At 37.3% G+C, this 19,760-nt stretch overlaps 1 protein-coding gene across 2 annotated transcripts in view; it reads right to left on the bottom strand.

The window, feature by feature from the left end:
• RNGTT (RNA guanylyltransferase and 5'-phosphatase) overlaps positions 1-19,760 on the bottom strand; it is a 233,538-nt gene that overhangs the window by 24,775 nt on the left and 189,003 nt on the right. The window contains exons 14-15 of one of the 2 annotated variants that reach the window (XM_052645722.1): positions 19,134-19,200; positions 959-1,088 (exon numbers count right to left, since the gene is read on the bottom strand). In XM_052645722.1, coding sequence (XP_052501682.1) covers positions 1,086-1,088; positions 19,134-19,200 — 70 coding nt within the window. In that variant the 3' untranslated portion in view covers positions 959-1,085. Of the gene's footprint in view, positions 1-958; positions 1,089-19,133; positions 19,201-19,760 lie in introns of those variants that run through there. The other variant, XM_052645721.1, reaches the window with a different exon arrangement.

Below are 19,760 nucleotides of genomic sequence, written 5' to 3'. Positions count from 1 at the left end.
AAGAAGATACAAACCCTTGCCCTCTATCCAAATAACCCCTTATCTTCCCTATCATTACAGTCATCACTCCTGAAGACCTGATTCAGTCAGCAGTCTGGTACATTACACAGAAAACTCCACCAAGGCAGGGACCATGTCAGTCTTATTCACTGCTCTGATCCCAGTGTCTCTCCAAGAACATGGCACATAATGGGTACCTAATAAATTTAAGTTTAATGACTGAGTGATGCAGGTAGTCATTGAATGTTCGTATCAAAAGTAACAAAAAAGCAAATCTGAGATGATTTGAAAGAGTAAAATATAACTGTCCAGGAGGCATCTGAAGATTCAAAACTGTGGTTTAAGAGAAGAATGAGGTAAAGATTTGAGAGTCACCAGGAGGCTATTGCTCCACAGCTATAAATGACCACATAAAACTGTGGCATTATGGATGACCCATTTCTGAATACATATTAACTGTATATTCAGGAGAACCCAGCATCTTATGTTTAAGTTGTGAGCCCCCAAAAGAAAAATCAGAAAGGGGCCTTATCAATTGTAATATTAATTAAGATGAAATCATCCTTTAAGAGGTTCCTCTTAATAAGAATATAGTGCCATTATAAGTGCCTGGAACCTTCCATTAGCATATTTCTAGTTTGGTAGAAAAGCTTCCAGTTTATATTGAAGCTATCCTGTGTATTTTCTTTGAAATGACCATGGTGAGTCTGAACTACACTGACACTGTGATTACATACCAGAAAGACTCAGGCAGCAGAGCTGTTTGCGTTGCGGACATGAGGGAAGCATCTAAATCTGCAGATGTACCTACAAGAGATGTGTGGATTATAAACCACACCGCACTACTGCCGCAACACTAAACAGGAAAACTCCTGCAAAGCACTGACTGACAGGAGAAAAGAAAGCAGAACTGGTTCAGTCACTTTGCCTGAGAAACTTGAAGATACACATATGTTTTGGGAAAAGTATTATTAAGTTCCAAACCTGTTTTACATCACTTTGGGGTGGCTGTGAGTAGCAGTGACAGAGACATCAACGACTGGCACCATGAGGAAAAGAGACGGTGAGGAAAGGCAGCAGCGGGCTCACTGAAGAAAAGAAACCACCGCAGATGAAAGAATGTCATTTCTGAGCAGAGCTGCTGACGCTTTCTGACTTCTTGGCTGTATTCACACTTACACAACCAGTAAGCAGAACTACATTCAAATATTTAGGATCGTGAGAAAAGTGTACATAATTAAAAGAATAAAAGGGTAAGTTTGTAGGCCGTTCTAGCAAACAAAATGTTACAGAAGTGCAGTACTGTCTTGAGGCAAACACAGCAGAATTAACACCTTATTTAAAAAAGAAAAAATATGAATGCAATAACAATGAATTAAAGTACCACAGTTTGTCTAGGAGGACGTATAGACACCTTTAGCCCCACTGGTCAAAGGTTATGGATGTATACAATTGGGTGCAAATTAAGGTTACTGATTTAACAAGTTTAGTTCCTAATGTTCCCTAGAAATTTTGGCACTTTTTAAGTTACTGACAGGAAAAAAAAAAAAAAGCAGCAAGAAAGGAACTGCTAGAATTTGACTCTGAGAAATAATAGTTGACAGCAAATTACGAACCCCAAAGCACAATCATCCTGGGCCACTTTCTGAAGCAATAATTGATTTAAGATGGCTTGGTCTTCCCAGGTGGCGCTAGTGGTAAAGAATTTGACTGCCAATGCAGGAGACATAAGAGATGCAGGCTCAATCCCTGGGTCAGGAAGATCCCCTGGAGGAAGGCATGGCAACCCACTCCAGTATTCTCTCTTGCCTAGAGTATCCCATGGACAGAGGAGCCTGGCTGGCTACGGTCCATAGGGTCACAAAGAGTCAGACACGACTGAAGCGACTTAGCATGCAGCACATGCAACTGGTTTAAGAGGAATTAACAATCCCTGAAAACAGTGGAAACAGTGTCAGACTTTATTTTTGGGGGCTCCAAAATCACTGCAGATGGTGACTGCAGCCATGAAATTAAAAGACGCTTACTCCTTGGAAGAAAAGTTATGAGCAACCTAGACAGCATATTGAAAAGCAGAGACATTACTTTGCCAACAATGGTCTGTCTAGTCAAGGCTGTGGTTTTTCCAGTGGTCATGTATGGATGTGAGGGTTGGACTGTGAAGAAAGCTGAGCACCGAAGAATTGATGCTTTTGAACTGTGGTGTTGGAGAAGACTCTTGAGAGTCCCTTGGACTGCAAGGAGATCCAACCAGTCCATTCTAAAGGAGATCAGCCCTGGTGTTCTTTGGAAGGACTGATGCTAAAGCTGAAACTCCAGTACTTTGGCCACCTCATGCGAAGAGCTGACTCATTGGAAAAGACTCTGATGCTGGGAGGGATTAGGGGCAGGAGGAAAAGGGGATGACAGAGGATGAGATGGCTGGATGGCATCACCAACTCGATGAACATGAGTTTGAGTGGACTCCGGGAGATGGTGATGGACAGGGAGGCCTGGCGTGCTGTGATTCATGGGGTCGCAAAGAGTCGGACATGACTGAGCGACTGAACTGAACTGAACTGAACAATCCCTGAGGCTATCACTTTATTAAAGCACAGGCAAATAGCCCAAGATGATACTCAAAATAAAAGTTATGTAAAAATTACAGAACACTTTAAGGAGGCAGAGATACTTTCAATGTATCAAAGGGAAAAAATTAACACAAATGCTTGCTTAGAAAAGCTACATGGTAAAATTTTCATTAAATGATGAAGATATTGGGTAACTGAACTCTTCATTGTCTTGCATTTCTATAGAGCTTGCTCTATTCAATGCACAGTTGTGTGAGTTGACTCCCTTGGAATACATGATCAACATCTCCAATGGAAAATTTAAATCAGCAATATTTTCACAAAACAGTGCTGTAAAGAACAAAGAGACTGGGCTTAGGGAGTCAGGAGAACCTGAGTTCTGATCCCAATTATAATATATCATTTATTGGTTGCATGTCCACAGGTAAGTTATTTAACCTCTCTGTGTCTTCATTTTCTCATCTGTAAATAGAAATAGTATTTACTTTGTAAGACTTTATAAATATTAGGAGGTATAATACATTCTGGGCATATAATATGCACTGAATAAAAATGACTTCTTTTGCACTTCATAAAAATACCTTATTTTTTTTCTATTCCTAGTACAAGCATATGCTAGCATTCCATTTATGCCAGAGCTGCTTTTGTATATTATCACTGATCTTCACAAAAACATTTAAGTTTAAAAATAATGTCAAAGGTTTTTATTTCCAAAACAAAGACTATATATATGTATATATAATCAGAAATATGCAAATTCTACTACTGGGTAGTATATCACTAGAGTTCAGGTTTCTGCTTCCAGATTACTGTGTAGAAACATTGAAGGAAATGTTTAATAAAAATGGTACACTAGAGGAGCTAGATTTTTAGACTTATTTATGTATTATTTGTAAACAATTATTTAACTCAATAACACAGTGTTGATGCTATGTTTTTAAAGATAACTCTCTACATAAATAAGTCGTGAATGCAACAACAAAGGGTAATTATCACCTTCTGTGGGGAAAAAGGTATTATGAACTGATTTCCTTCTCACAATAAAAAATCTGCACTGAACAAACCTGAACTAATCAATTTGTTGTATTTTCCAAAATACAATTCCCCCTGTGAAAACTATGTCTAACAGACTCAGGTTTAATCTTAACTTCTCAAGACACACAAAAGGAGGTGAAAATAACTGAAAAAAACAACTATGGAAAGGAAAGATCTTCCGTGACTTGAACTGTCAGATTCAAAAGTATAACCAGTCACATTAAGAAAGGTTCTCTAGTGCATTCACTTCCTGTCACAAATAATAGTTCCACTTGAGCAGGAAGAGAATGACGGGGAAAAAAAAACAAATAGAAACATTAATTTGAACTATTTTTATATTAGTTCCACTTCAAATAATGTGAAGAAGATATAATAATATTTTACTACCTGAAAGTTATGACTTTAGGAATCCAGGACCCTTCTGTCATTGTCCATGGCAGTGAGCATTATTGTTAGTTTCTTTATCTGGGCCTACAGAAGCCATCTGAAATACTCATATGAATCACCAAGAAAATGTCAGTTCTTGATGGTGAGTTTAGTTCTCACCTAAAATTTTCATGTTTCTCTAAAAAAGTATTAGGTACCCCAGCCCAGCTCCAAATTGAAACTTCTTAAAGTGGTCTGCATAGCTTCACTGTTAGTGTGGCTGTTTCTTGTTTCTGTTTTTAAACTCTCTTAACACTGATTCACCTCTCCAACCCTACCTCGGATTACTTTCTCAATACACTTCTGCTCCTATACTCAAGGCAAAACTTCCATAGCTCCACTCCCTGTTTTATGTCGTCTGCTTCCCTGAGACACCTGCCATCCTCCCATTCTTACAGTAAACAGAAAAAGACAAAGTCTCAGTCTCTCTCTCTCACACACACACTATTATATACCTAACTGGTAGGACAACACGGTTCTTCTTCACTTTATAAATCCCACTTCAGCTGCCCCTCACACAGTTCTTCCTCAACTTCTGACATTTATAGTGAAGTCCAAGCAAACACATCACTTCCTACTTTCATTATATATCTTTTCACAAAGAGATTCCTTTCCATCTCACCAACCAGACTATTAATAAGTTGGGGGCAGATGAAATATTTTTTAAGTCTTGTTGTATTTTTAAGTGAAGTATGGTTGATTTGAAACGTTGTACTAGTTTCAGGTGTACAGCAAAGTGATTCATTTATACATATATATATATATGTATTTTGTTTTTTCAGATTCTTTTCCTTTATAGGCTATTACAAAACATTGAGAAAATATTAATCTTTATATCCCTGTCTTCACCAAAATACCTGTACATATATACCTAATCAATGCTGCTTTTTGATTAGCAGGTCAATTCTGTGATATAGAATGGATAAGAGAATAGTATGTATAGTCAAAGGGATAGAGAACTGTCAGCATTAGAGGGATGTGGGAGGTAGCAGAAATGAGGGGACAAGAGCATGGGAAAGCCAGATGGAATTTACCTTTGCTACAGTGGGCAATAGGAAGCCATTCTTGGTGATGACTTAAAAACAAACAACAAAAAAAGCAAACTAGTAGGTAAGGTTCTCAAGGCCTGAAACAGGTCACTGAATTTATGCCAGAGAGAGTCAAGATGCCTACAATAGAAACTATCAAGGAGCAGGAGGTTTGGAGGAAGAAAGCGACAGGGCCCTACCTCAAGTCACTCAGGTGACCATTAGTTAACCGCCAACATGACTGAGTGAAGCAGAGGCCTGGCCCTGAAGAAGGCAGATTTATTAAGGACATTTGTGACTCCACCAAGAATGAGGAGAATTCAAAAGAACAGACATGTCTTCACTTTTTTCTCCCATTTTCCATATTTGCATTGATTTAAATTGCCAACATCCGCTGGATCACGGAAAAAGCAAGAGAGTTCCAGAAAAACATCTATTTCTGCTTTATTGACTATGCCAAAGCCTTTGACTGTGTGGATCACAATAAACTGTGGAAAATTCTGAAAGACATGGGAATACCAGACCACCTGACCTGCCTCTTGAGAAACCTATATGCAGGTCAGGAAGCAACAGTTAGAACTGGAAATGGAACAACAGACTGGTTCCAAATAGGAAAAGGAGTACGTCAAGGCTGTATATTGTCACCCTGCTTATTTAACTTCTATGCAGAGTACATCCTGAGAAACGCTGGGCTGGAAGAAGCACAAGCCAGAATCAAGATTGCCAGGAGAAATATCAATAACCTGAGATATGCAGATGACACCACCCTTATGGCAGAAAGTGAAGAGGAGCTAAAGAGCCTTTTGATGAAAGTGAAAGTGGAGAGTGAAAAAGTTGGCTTAAAGCTCAACATGCAGAAAATAAAGATCATGGCATCTGGTCCCATCACTTCATGGGAAATAGATGGGGAAACAGTGGAAACAGTGTCAGACTTTATTTTGGGGGGCTCCAAAATCACTGCAGATGGTGACTGCAGCCATGAAATTAAAAGACGCTTACTCCTTGGAAGAAAAGTTATGACCAACCTACATAGCATATTCAAAAGCAGAGACATTACTTTGCCGACTAAGGTCCCTCTAGTCAAGGCTATGGTTTTTCCAGTGGTCTTGTATGGATGTGAGTTGGACTGTGAAGAAACCTGAGTGCCGAAGAATTGATGCTTTTGAACTGTGGTGTTGGAGAAGACTCTTAAGAGTCCCCTGGACTGCAAGGAGATCCAACCAGTCCATTCTGAAGGAGATCAGCCCTGGGATTTCTTTGGAAGGAATGATGCTAAAGCTGAAACTCCAGTACTTTGGCCACCTCATGCGAAGAGTTGACTCATTGGAAAAAGACGCTGGAGGAGAAGGGGACAACAGAGGATGAGATGGCTGGATGGCATCACGGACTCGATGGACATGAGTCTGAGTGAACTCCGGGAACTGGTGATGGACAGGGAGGCCTGGCGTGCTGGGATTCATGGGGTCCAAAGAGTCGGACACGACTGAGCAACTGAACTGAACTGAACTGAAAGGCTTTTGAAAATCCTCAACAGACTCAAGATTTTACTCATTATGGATAAGAAGCCCTGTGAGGACATGGGAGTCTAAATTCTTTTAATAGGATAAAGAAAATGGAATAATTCATCACTGGTAGTAACTTACTCCACTAATACAGTGTCTACCTTTTCCTTGCATGGCCCCACGTCACTCCAGAAAGCTCCACTTTGTAACATCTCATGACCTATATCATATGCATGTTGCCTTATTTCATTCATCCTTTTGCTAAACCATAACCACCCTGAGAACATATCTCTGCTTATTTTCACTGTCACTGCTTCCGACATCATCCAATTACCCTTGTGCTATGCAACCAACCTACTCATCCTGAAACTTAGAAAACATCTGTTCCTTCTCTGCAATTCTGCTCTAGTTCCTTCTGTGGCTAAAATCAGCCCTGAGTCATCAAAATTCCTCCAAGATACACTGATCTTGAAAAACATTAAAATGCTTTAATTCCAGCTATGCTCACAAAGCATACTCAACTTTGAGTCAGAAAATGAGAAACTGTTTTTCACTTTATTTAGCAAAACTGTCACACCTGGTGGGAAAAAATCTTGCAAAGGAGGTACTTTTTCTTTCTGAGCTAATCAAAGCACACAAAATGCTCAGGTGATTTGTTTATATACCTGATTTCTTCCCAGCTGGTTAGTAAAGAAATAGATTTCTAGAGACTATTTCAAATTAATAACCGCATACTTTCACCCAAATCTCTTGGATATTAAGAAGTAATAAAGATGAAATAAAAATCATTTACTACAAAAGAAAAACAACAAGGAGGGTGAGCCTCTCTAAAGGCCTTTTTAAAAAACCACAGCTGAGGAGAAATACATGACACAATGAACTCCAAAACAGATGCTTTGGGAATAAAAAGGAAAATACTCCACAACTAGATCAGAAGATATTGTAATTAGAAGCCTTTTAATATCTTAGCAATTCACAAATGTTCTCAATACAGCTTTTACTATTTACAACTAATGAGCATAAACACTTAACAATGACTAAATAAGTAGCAGAGGTAAGACTGTAACTTTGTGCCCTTTATACTCCCATCTCTTTAAACGTAAATAAACCACAATGATTCCATCTTGATCCTTGTGGTAGAATCCTATTTCCTCTGGTCAAGTCATTTAGTCTAATCTGGGTCTTAACTGGTATTATACCAATTACAGGGATAATTCTGACCAGCTGTACAAGCAAAACTCAGAAGGGTTTCAAGAAATATAACACTATACTATATATAATGCAACATAAAGAGTAATTACTAAATAGCGTCCACTAAAATAATACTCCATAGGACACAATATAATATAATCTATCTGTTGTCTTCTATGTCTTCCTGATCCATAAAACTGAAAATGTTAAAAGTACCTATACTTTACAGGCTGTCTGAGAATTAATTAGAATAGTGTCTGACACTTGGTGCTCAATAAATGTTGGTTATGATTTTCATTTGCTTGACAACAGTACTAACTGAACTAATTGTTTATGCTTTTGGTTTTAAACAAATATATTACTCTGTTTTCCTTCTCCGTGTTAGAAAGTTTTCAAATACTGACAAAGCATTAAAAAAAAAATTAGATATTCAAAGAGAGAAACATGGTTGTAACATTTGATAAAATTCAAAAAAAAGGAAAAAAGATACATTAGAGGTACATTTAATTTAAATATTCTTCTATACTATTTGTTTTTCAAAGTTTCAGCCTTCTTTGGCTAAAAAAATGTTTTACACAAAATGAATTTTCCACGAGACAACCACTTTTATTAGTTAAAACCTATAAAGTCAAATCTGATTCTAAAACATTGCAATCTATTGAGAAGAAATTTTGGATAGCCAAATAATCTAAAATGTCATTTTATGTGTCTATCTACAAAGATTCTAGATTGATTAATTTTTTTAAAGATATATGATGTGTGTTCTATATTGTGAACATACAACAGAACAGTATCACAGTGTTGTTCTGATATTGTGACTATTATCAGACTTGAAGTTTAGTATAAAATGATTAAAAGTACTTTAGTATTAGAAAGAACATATTACTTCAGTAGATGAGATATTACTCATGAAGCTATTTCCTTGTAGCATTGTTATGATCTGGTGACACTGTTGAAAGAATCCAAATGGTATCTTGTATTTGCAACGATAAATTTGTAATAACTTCTCCAAACCTTACATTTCATTTAGTATAGCTTGTGAATTTTCTGAACTACAAGCTTGTCATTTTTACTTACTGGCAAATAATTCTAACAAGCAAATGAAATCTGGAGATGTGAAGAAAACAAATATATAGCTCACTATTTAGAAAAAACTATTTAAAAAGATACTTAGATTTATTTGACTGTATTTTTAAATAGCTGTTTAAGACAAAACAAAATCCTCCTACCCACACCTTATAATATCTACTTCCAACAAAATATCATTTACTACAGTAATTTCAAATTCCTGAAGGTGCTCAAGGTAGTAACTTTAATAGTGCTGACTACAAATCACTGGCAACATTAATGGATTTGTATTATCTAGACTCAAAGCTTCATAGTTCATTACTTGAAGAGTCAACGAAGAGAACACCAATCTGGAGTGTTCCTAACTGCCTGAATCATGGCCATGTAACTCTTGAAATGGTCTTTATTGCTACCTCTGCCTTGGCAGGCGGGGAGAGAAGGTTACTAAAACTTTATTAGGCAAAGGACAAGTAAATATGCCTTCCCAATTGGCTACTTACTGGAGAAATTCTTTTTCTCTTTTTGTGGGAAGAAAATGAAATGTATAGCTTCCAGAAATCTAGCATATAATCTAGATCAGAAACCATGGCATTTGTCAGAAATACGACCTCAACAATAGTCACTTTAGATACGATCTTTTATTTACATGGTTATCAGTGCCTTTGAAATTCTTTTTAGAAGTAAAATATTCGTAAGGAAAAAACCCAACAGGTTAAGAAACACTGTGTTATTTCCTTTCACCAAAATAGGATGTCTGCTGCATTATGAATACCTAAATACATGATACCATTTTCTTTTCTGAGAACATTTCAAAATTCAAAAAAAAAAAAAAAATGCTTAGTCTTTTTCTCTCTAAACCACATTTACAATAAGAGTCACATCGATATGATAAATCTGGTTTTCAAAAAGAAAATCTAGAATATGCTAAAATGATTTCTAATATTTTTCTATAAAGTGTCTAACTCAAGAGAGATCGAAAATAACTGGAATTTATAGCTAAGAAAAATGCTAACTTTCTTAGCTGGAAAATAATTTGAGGACTATTTTTAAAATGTTCTCAGAATAATGTATTCATGAAATCTACATTTCAAATAAAGCTACTATATTAATAATAATTTACAACCACAATCTTAAATTAGAAAATTAATTTATATCGCCTCAAAGACATCCCAACTCAAGAAAAACAGAGATCAGAAAATAAAGTTTTAAGGCAGTAAATATATATGCAATTAGAACCACAGTTTTGAATACTCTGATGAACTTCATGGTAAATACTTTGTAAAAAACAAAAAAAAAATTACACAACAACCAAAAAACACACAAGTTTAAAGATACAGAGAAGAGATTAGTCGTTGCCACAGGCAGTGGATGAGGGTGGGAAAAATAGATGAAAGGCCTTAAAAGGTACAAACCTCCAGTTATAAGGGAGATAAGTTCTGGGGATGTAATCTAACAGCGTGGTCGGTCAGTTCAGCTACTCAGCTGTGTCCAGCTCTTTGCAACCCCATGGACTATAGCATGCCAGGCTTCCCTGTCCATCACAGCATGGTGACTATAGCTAATAATGTGTATGCATGCGTTCTAAGTAGCATCAGTTGTGTCCAACTCTGTGACCCTATGGACTGTAGCCTGCCAAGCTCCTCTGTCCATGCGATTCTCTAGGCAAAAATACTGCAGTGGCTTGCCATGTCCTTCTCCAGGGGATCTTCCCAACCCAGGGACTGAACCTATCTCTCTTAAGTCTCCTGCACTGGCAGGCAGATTCTTTACCACCAGCACCACCTGGAAGCCCACAGTTAATAATACCATATTGTATACTGGAAACTTACACCATATTGTATATTACTTGAAAGCTGCTAAAGCGTAAAGGCTTCCCAGGTGGCTCAGTGGTGAAGAATCCACCTGCCAATGTAGGAGACACAGGAGATACGAGTTTGATCCCTGGATTATGAAGATCTCCTGGAAAAGGAAACGGCAACCCACTCCAATATTCTTGCCTGAGAAATCCCACAGAGGAGGCTGGCAGGCTAGTCCATGGGGTCACAATAGAGTCGGACATAACTGAGCGACTAAATATACACACACAAGGTGATGTATATTAAGTAGACTGACTGTAATGATTGTTTGCCATGTATACAATATTAGATCATTATGTTGCATATCTGAAAATAATATGTTACATATCAACTCTACCTTAGTAATAATAAAAAAAATATTTGGTTTTCTAGGCATTCTTCAATAATACTGTTAACAAATATTTATTTAGTGCTTTTACATTTTAGACACTAGGTTAACTGTTGACAGTACAGAAGTACACAAGACACAGTCTAGCCCTATGGAATTCAAATTCTTATAGGTAAGTTTTTTAAGGACATGAAGGTAAGAATACTGAAACTAAGACAGGTATGACTATAGGCCTGAAGTATTACTCAATTCTGGCAATAACATAGCCATAAGGGCCTTGGTAAAAATGGCAGGAAAACTACTGCTATTGAATACATTTTGGAAACCTAAGTCTGCAATTTCTATATGACTTGTTGGTAACAATGCATGACTTTAAACATCCAGAAAGTTATAATACAGGCTCGTAGAGAGCCCTGCAAGGGCCCTGAAGCACTCTGGTAGCAAGTATACGAGATAAAATGCTGTCAGTGACTTAATAGCTATTGCACAGAAGCAGACAGACTTTTGGCTTTTACAACAGTTTGTGGGTTGTTTTTTTTTTTAAGCTTCTTTCACTTTTTGAATCTGCTTTCAGCAAAGAAATATTCATGCCTGCTCTGATTACTGCAATATGAGACATTGAAAATTTACCTCTCTGCTCACAGTACTACAGAAAACTTATTCATTGAATATGGCACACAAATCCACAAATCTAGATACGCTTCCACTGCTTTCTCTCAATTTCTCACTCATCTGTTTCTTTCTGTTTGTTAATCTAGGAGGATCTTAATTTCTTTATCTTCAAAATACATGAAATCATTTGAAAGACAGAGTAGGTGTGGAAGGTTCTCTTTTGTTCTTGAGAATTAGGATTCTGTTGAAACAGAAAGAAGCTTTGCTTGGCTCCATAAAACACCTTAACTCCATTCTCAATAATCTTTCCCTATGCTCTTTTCCTCCCTCTCCCCAGCAACCATGATGTCCCCTCCGAAGCCAGGCCAAGGGCTAGCATCAACTCAGGAGCAGGTAAACTTGCTCCACTCTCCCGTACTGCATCAACGTGACAGATGGCAGAATTAGCTGGACAAGTCCTACCTCGCAGCAGTGCTGGTGAGTCGTGACCCATTTTCCAAGGAGAGAAGTTAACTGAGTGTGCTGAGACCCACATTTAAAAACTAAGTCAACAGAAAAATAAACAGAACAGAATGGAAAATACAGTGGTTACATCACACTTCTTTTGGAACTTTGGTTTACATTGTGTGTATATAAATGTGTGTATGTGTATGTGTACTGGAACTCAGTGAAAAGTACAGCCCTACAGGTTCACAGTGATAAGTATGGAAGCCACTAAACCAGAATACTCAGTTCTACAGCCTGCATCTTTATCTGATGTAATACTTTAGCTACCTTATAGACTGAAAAGTATCAATATTAACTAATTCCCTTCAGTAAAATACATTGATCTAACAAAGCTAGTGGAGATGATGGAGTTCCAGTTGAGCTATTTCAAAGCCTAAAAGATGATGCTATGAAAGTGTTCCATTCAGTATGCCAGCAAATTTGGAAAACTCAGCAGTGGTCACAGGACTGGAAAACGTCAGTTTTCATTCTAATCCCAAAGAAAGGCAATGCTAAAGAATGTTCAAACTACTGCACAACTGCACTCATCTCACACACTAGCAAAGTAATGCTTAAAATTCTCCAAGCTAGGCATCAGCAGTATGTGAACTGTGAACTTCCAGATGCTCAAGCTGGATTTAGAAAAGGCAGAGGAACCAGAGATTAAACTGCCAACATCCGTTGGATCACAGAAAATGAAAGAGAATTCCAGAAAAACATCTACTTCTGCTTCACTGACTATGCTAAAGCCTTCAACTGTGTGGATCACAAAACTGTGGAAAATTCTTCAAGAGATGGGAATACCAGACCACCTGACCTACCTCCTGAGAAATCTGTATGCAAGTCAAGAAGCAACAGTTAGAACAGGACAACAGACTGGTTCCAAACTGAGCAAGGAGTACGTCAAGGCTATATACTGTCACCTTGCTTATTTAAATTATATGCAGAGCACATCATGCGAAATGCGGGACTGGATGAAGTACAAGCTAGAATCAAGATTGCCAGGAGAAATGTCAATAAGCTCAGATATGCAGATGACACCACCCTTATAGCAGAAAGTGAACAGAACTAAAGAACCTCTTGATAAACGTGAAAGAGGAAAGTGAACAAGTTGGCTTAAAATTCAACATTTAAAAAATGAAGATCATGGCATCTGGTCCTATCACTTCATGGCACATAGATGGGGAAACAATGGAAACAGTAACAGATTTTATTGTCTTGGGCTCCAAAATCACTGCAGATGGTGACTGCAGCCATGAAATTAAAAGATGCTTGCTTCTTGGAAGAAAAGCTATGACAAACCTAGATAGTATATTAAAAAGCAGAGACTTGACTCTACCGACAAAGATCTGCATAGTTAAAGCTATGGTTTTTCCAGCAGTCATGTTTTGGATGTGAGAATTGGACCATAAAGAAAGCTGAGCGCTGAAGAACTGATGCTTTTGAATTGTGGTGTTGGAGAAGACTCTTGAGAGTCCCTTGGACTGCAAGGAGATCAAACCAGTCCATCCTAAAGAAAATCAGTCCTGAATATTCATTGGAAGGACTGATGCTGAAGCTGAAATTCCAATACTTTGGCTACCTGATGGGAAGATCTGACTCAGTGGAAAAGACCCTGATGCTGGGAATGATTGAAGGCAGGAGGAGAAGGGGACGACAGGATGAAATAGTTGGATGGCATCACTGACTCGATGGGCCTGAGTCTGAACAAGTTCTAGGAGTTGGTGATGGACAGGGAAGCCTGGCATGCTGCCATCCATGGGGTCACAAAGAGTCAGACATGACTAAGTGACTGAACTGATTGATCTAATGAGCCACACATTTTTTAAAACACCATCAGTCAGTGAACAGACAGAATCAATCTTCTTAGCTTTTTCAGTATTCTCTAAGAGAGACCCCATCTCTTTCGCAGTCTTTTCCGTACCTACTGCATATGCATATGGATGCAAACACCAATCCTATATTTCCTGGGCTGTAAAGAGGCTTTTAAAAATTGAAGCTCAGAAAGCTCAGAGTATGAGACTGTGACTAACGGCACCCAGTTCCTCGGCAGGGATGGAACTGGGCATGAGGCAGAGAATAACTCAGCTGCACTGATTATAAAATAGCTGCTTCAGAATAATGTTTACATTCCTTACTTTTCACATACGCCTGCTGTATGGAATTCATAGTTAAAATACAGAAGACATCTTTCCGCTGTTCTGTGGTGTCAAAGTGGAAACCGTACGTGACTCAGCCTCACAGCTTCACACGCTTCTTGGGCTGACAGGACTGCAAGAGGCAACTGATCTCAAGCCTGGAGGGGAGGAAAAGCCCTGTTGCCTTGAGACTCTCCATAACAACCATTAAGTTGATTAAAAGTGATGCTGACAGGCTTCAATCTTTCTTTGTTTTATGGATTCTGGCTGCTAAGTGGAGCCTCCAGGACTAGAACCCTATGAGAACAGCACTGAGATTTTTATCAGACTATAAAATGCTTTAGAAAACAACACTGAATAACAGGTGTAAAATGTAAACTATAATTTAACCTTGACCATGTCTATAAAAATAAACTATGGATAATAGGATTATATACACACTGAACTAAGACAAAGGTATTATACAAAGACATATAGAAATAACCACCCCAAAAAGTTTCTGACAACCTGAAAGCATATGAATAGGAATTAAGTAAAATTTTACTTTAATCAAAATGTTTCTTTTGAATTTCAAAGACTGAATATAAAGATATAATGAAATCTATTTCTTTCTTAAGAAAACCCTAAGTCACACACAACCCAGTACATTTAGAAACTTATCTTAATCACACACAACCCAGGACATTTAGAAACTTATCTTAATCTCAGTGATGGTGACAGAAGTTAGTATTGGATGAAGGTGCAATGTGCTTCATTCACAGCACTCAACAGTAGCTGTGGATATGTGAGACAATTCTTTTCTTACACTGTATTACAACTCACTATAAGATGATCAGTGTTTTATTTGGTTTATCATATTTTAGGATAAAATAAGAGCATAATCATGCGTGTTTAAAATCAAGTTCTTCGGATGACAAATTTCCCATGAAAACTTAAGGACTGAGCTTCTTTGAAAAAAGAACCTTTCAATGACTTACAGAAGATGTTAGGAGATACAAAAGGCAAAGTTGGAATAACTTCCTCTAAAAATAATGAAACCTGAAAGTAGCATATAGATGTACTGGTCTTAAACTATCATGAAGTTCCATGTTTGTACACATCTGTATCTAGGGTGTGAAGGAGGGAGGGAGGGAGAGAAAGATGGTTGTAACAATTCATATTATACACTAATAGTACATACATCTATTGTCATCCTATAGCAAATTTCTGAACTCATTTAATACTTGTCCAAATATCTATCACCCTTTTTGTGTTTTTTTCTTTCTGATCTTTATAAATTGGAGCTCCTTTTTAGAAATACAACCGTGAAATGTCTCTTTAACAAATGGAACCTCTAACACCAAGCCACTAACATTTAGTCTTGTGATGTTAATGAAATGAGAATTCCTTTTCTTAAATATTCAAATGAACAAACTCCTAGGTTGATTTATAAAATTTCAACCAATATTCTCTTAAGCAAAGCCATTTCCATTTATTAAAGGTTATATCTGATATATATGCCATATAATATAGTATATATTAGTTTAAAGAGAGAAAAATACTGGTACTTCATGACCAGAAGAAGTCAGATGCAAGGCAAGGGGCACAGAAAGAAACTTAAATTTCTAGGCTAATCTCAAGCATTTCAACTATGATTTTTTTTAATTGTTTTCCAATTAACTTGTAAGCATTCTAATTAGATAGGATCTATATAGCATTTTCATAAGAACTACAGGAATTATAAAAGAACCTCGATAATTAATGAGGATAAGAAATCCTTTCATAGCATATGAAAGAAACCTTTCCCATGGAAACATCAAAGGAAAAACATGCCCTAAAATAATGGACTTTTTTCTATTGAGTTGATTATCCAGGCATAAAGGGTTGACAAAGGATTGACCTCTGTCACTGGGCTTGATAGAAATGGCCTGAATAAAGAAAATGATATGTTAATAGATGAGGTGAGTGATGGAGGAATCACCCTCATACATACACTTATGCTTTTGAGATAATATGTAACATGTAACAGACACATACCCACAAATTCTACCCTTCCTTAAATGTATCAGATATATCTCTCACTTTTTCATTATTTCAGTTCTAATAAGGGGAAAGAGGATTTTCCAAATCAGTGGATAGGAAAAAAAGTTGGGCTTTTACAAATGTTTCTGCTGAAACTTATCAGGATTCCTGGCTTTACTGTAGAATTTGGTGAACAGGATAGTGAGGGAGGCTTATGAAGAGACTCTTGCCAGCTCCACTTGTGTTCCAGGGATGTTAAAAATAGGAAAAAAAAGAAAGTACCTGAATTCGTGTCATTACTTAGGGAATCAGAAACACTCAAGAGGGTTCACAACTTAAGACCTTAACATGGACTTTTGAGTGTCTTAAATTAAGGAAGGTATTTAAAGAAATGCTGATGCTATGGTAGCTAAATAAGGTATTTAATTTAATAATGTCAATAATGTGACTAACCTCCTCAGTATTATATACCTTGTATGTCCTATTCAGGCTCAGTATAAAACCTTTGTTTTTCAAAGCATAAAAATATGTCATATACACAAGGGGAAAGGACTTTGAAAAGAAAAACTTGGAGGATTTACACTACCTGATTTCATGACTTATTTTAAAGCCACGAAAATCAAGACTGTGTTATTAGTGAAGGCATATAGTACAGACACATGGGGCTTCCCTTGTAGCTCAGCTGGTAAAGAATCTGTCTGCAAGGCAGGAAAGGCTGGTTTGATTCCTGGATCAGGAAGATCCCCTGGAGGAGGGTTAGGCTACCCACTCCAGTGTTCTTGGGCTTCCTTGGTGGCTCAGATAGTAAAGAATCCACCTTCAATGCAGGAGACCTGGATTTAATCCCTGGGTTGGGAAGATCCCCTGGAGGAGGGCATGGCAACCCACTCCAGTATTCTGGCCTGAATTCTGTGGACAGAGGAGCCTGGTGGGCTACAGTCCATGGGGTCACAAAGAGCTGAACATGACTGATAAAGCACAGTATAGACACATAGGTCGATGGAACAGAATAAAGAGTTCTGAAATAGAGATTTACACACACACATATGGTGAACTGATTTTCAACTGAGATGCAAAGATACTTCAGTGGTGGAAAGGATAGTCTTTTTAACAAATGGTTTTAGAACAACTGGATATCCTCGTGCCAAAAAGGGTTGGGGTATAGGAAGGACAATATTCCTCTTTACCTTGAACTTTGCATCACATACAAAAATTATTTCAATTAGATAATAAACCTAAACGTAAAACGCAGAACTATAAAGATTCCAGAATGATACACAGAAGAAAAATCTTTCCGCCTCTGGGCTAGGCAAACATTTCTTAGATCAATACTAAAAGCAGGAGCCATGAAAAAAGAGTAATAAACTGAATTCCATCAATATTAAGAATTTTTGCTCTTTGAGGATCTTGTTAAGAGAAATCCCATATCTGATAAAAGACTTACATTCAGAAGATACAAAGAATGCTCAAAACTCAACAGTTTAAGAAAACAAACAAAAACAAAAAATGGCAAGTTTTTGAACACATACCTCACTAGAGATGTATAAATGGCAAATAGTACATGAGAAGATGCTCAATATTATTAGTCATTACAGAAGAGCAAATTAAAACTACAGCGAAATACTATATACCTACAAGAATGCCTAAACTCAAAGACTGACCATACCAAATGTTGATGATGAAACGGAGGAACTGGCACTCATCCTGATGGTGGGAAAATAGTTTGATAGTTTCTTAAAAAATTAAAACACACAGCTACCATTTAACTCAGGCTTCCCTCATGGCTCAGTTGGTAAAGAATCCGCCTGTAGGGCAGGAGACCCTGGTTCGATTCCTGGGTCAGGAAGACCTGCTGGAGAAGAGATAGGCTATCCACTCCAGTACTCTTGGGGTTCCCTTATGGCTCAGCTGGTAAAGAATTTGCAGGTAGACCTGGGTTCCATCCCTGGGTTGGGAAGATCCCCTGGAGAAGGGAAAGGCTACCCACTCCAGTATTCTGGCCTAGAGAATTCTATGGACTGTATAGGGCTCGCAAAGAGTCAGACACGACTGAGCCACTTTCACCATTTAACTCAATCATTTTGGTGTTAGGTATTTACCCAAGAGAAATTAAAATATATGTCCATACAGAGACTTGTATACAAATGTTCACAGCAGCTTTATTTATAGCAGCCAAAAAGTAGAAACAACCCAAATGTCCCTCAATATGTAAAAGGATAGAGAAACTGTGCTAAAACCATATAATGAAATATTACTCAGCAATAAAAAAGAATGAACTACTGAAGTGTAACAACATGGGTGAATCTCAAAATAATAACTGAACCAAAGAAGCCAAAAGAAAGAAATACAGTATGATTCCATTTAGATAAAATTCTGGCAAGTGCAAATTAATCCATAGTGATTAGATCCGTGGTCACCTGGGAAGTGGAGGAGAAACAGGAAGGGGAAGAGGTGGGGGAATTCAATGGGGCACAAAGACACTTTTAGGGTTGATGGATATGTCATTTGTCTTGATTGTGGTGATGGTTTCACAAGGGTAAGTATAACTGGATGTCAAACTGTACAGTTTAAATATGTATATTTTCTTACATGTCTATTATACCCCAATAAAGCTGTCAAAAAAATTCTACTGGGAAATAGGGTAATGAAGCTCTAAATTGTATTTTTCTTAGCTAATCACCAAATTGTACCGGTCAAATTTATTATGGGCAAGATTATTAAACTAACTGATTTACTGAAAAGCTGAAGTACTATTTCAGCAGAGATATGTAAAAGTAAACAAAATTAATAATTCACACTCCCCAATTTTTGTGAGTTACTTGAAGGATTTTAGTGGGTTCTAGATGAATGAACTGTACCTAGGAAAAAATGTTAGAAAGTGAACAATCATACCTTGATTTGTGCAAAGGGTCTTTCATAACCTCCAACATAGAGAAGGCCAATGTTCTGAGGAAGCAACCTACAAATGAAAAGAAAAACATCATTTATGAAATATCCGTCCTTAAATATAAGGTTGCATAATTATCAAAATTTGCATAATAGATACTTAATATGAAAAAATTAATATCTATGCAACTATTCTTGTCTTTTGCATGATGGAACAGTAACCAGCAAAGGAATAATTCTTATACTTCAGAAAATGGTGGGTAAACATTGAAAATGGCAATTTAAATGTAAAACAATCCAACAAAATAGTAATTCCAGCAAAATCACTCCATAGAAGAGAATTAAGCAATGCATAGATTTTAAAAATCTATGAGTTCAATTCAAAAACCAGTCTTTGCCTTTCTATACCATTCACTACGGAGATAATATTAATACAAACCTAAATAGTTCACTCCCAAAATCTAACAGGAAAAGCAGACACACAAACAATTAACTACAACAGAAGGTAGTCTCTGATAAATGCTATTGCAGAGGTATTTATCATTGCAAGGTAGTGGAGTGAGAGGTACTTGCGATGGAGGGAACTGGAGAAGCCTGAATAGATGGAATTAAGACTTAACTCTGATGAGTGGG

Source organism: Budorcas taxicolor, chromosome 9, assembly GCF_023091745.1.
Source record: "Budorcas taxicolor isolate Tak-1 chromosome 9, Takin1.1, whole genome shotgun sequence".
Taxonomy (NCBI): domain Eukaryota; kingdom Metazoa; phylum Chordata; class Mammalia; order Artiodactyla; family Bovidae; genus Budorcas; species Budorcas taxicolor.
The sequence above is the reverse complement of the archived record's forward strand: the minus strand, read 5'-3'. Positions and strand labels throughout refer to the sequence as shown.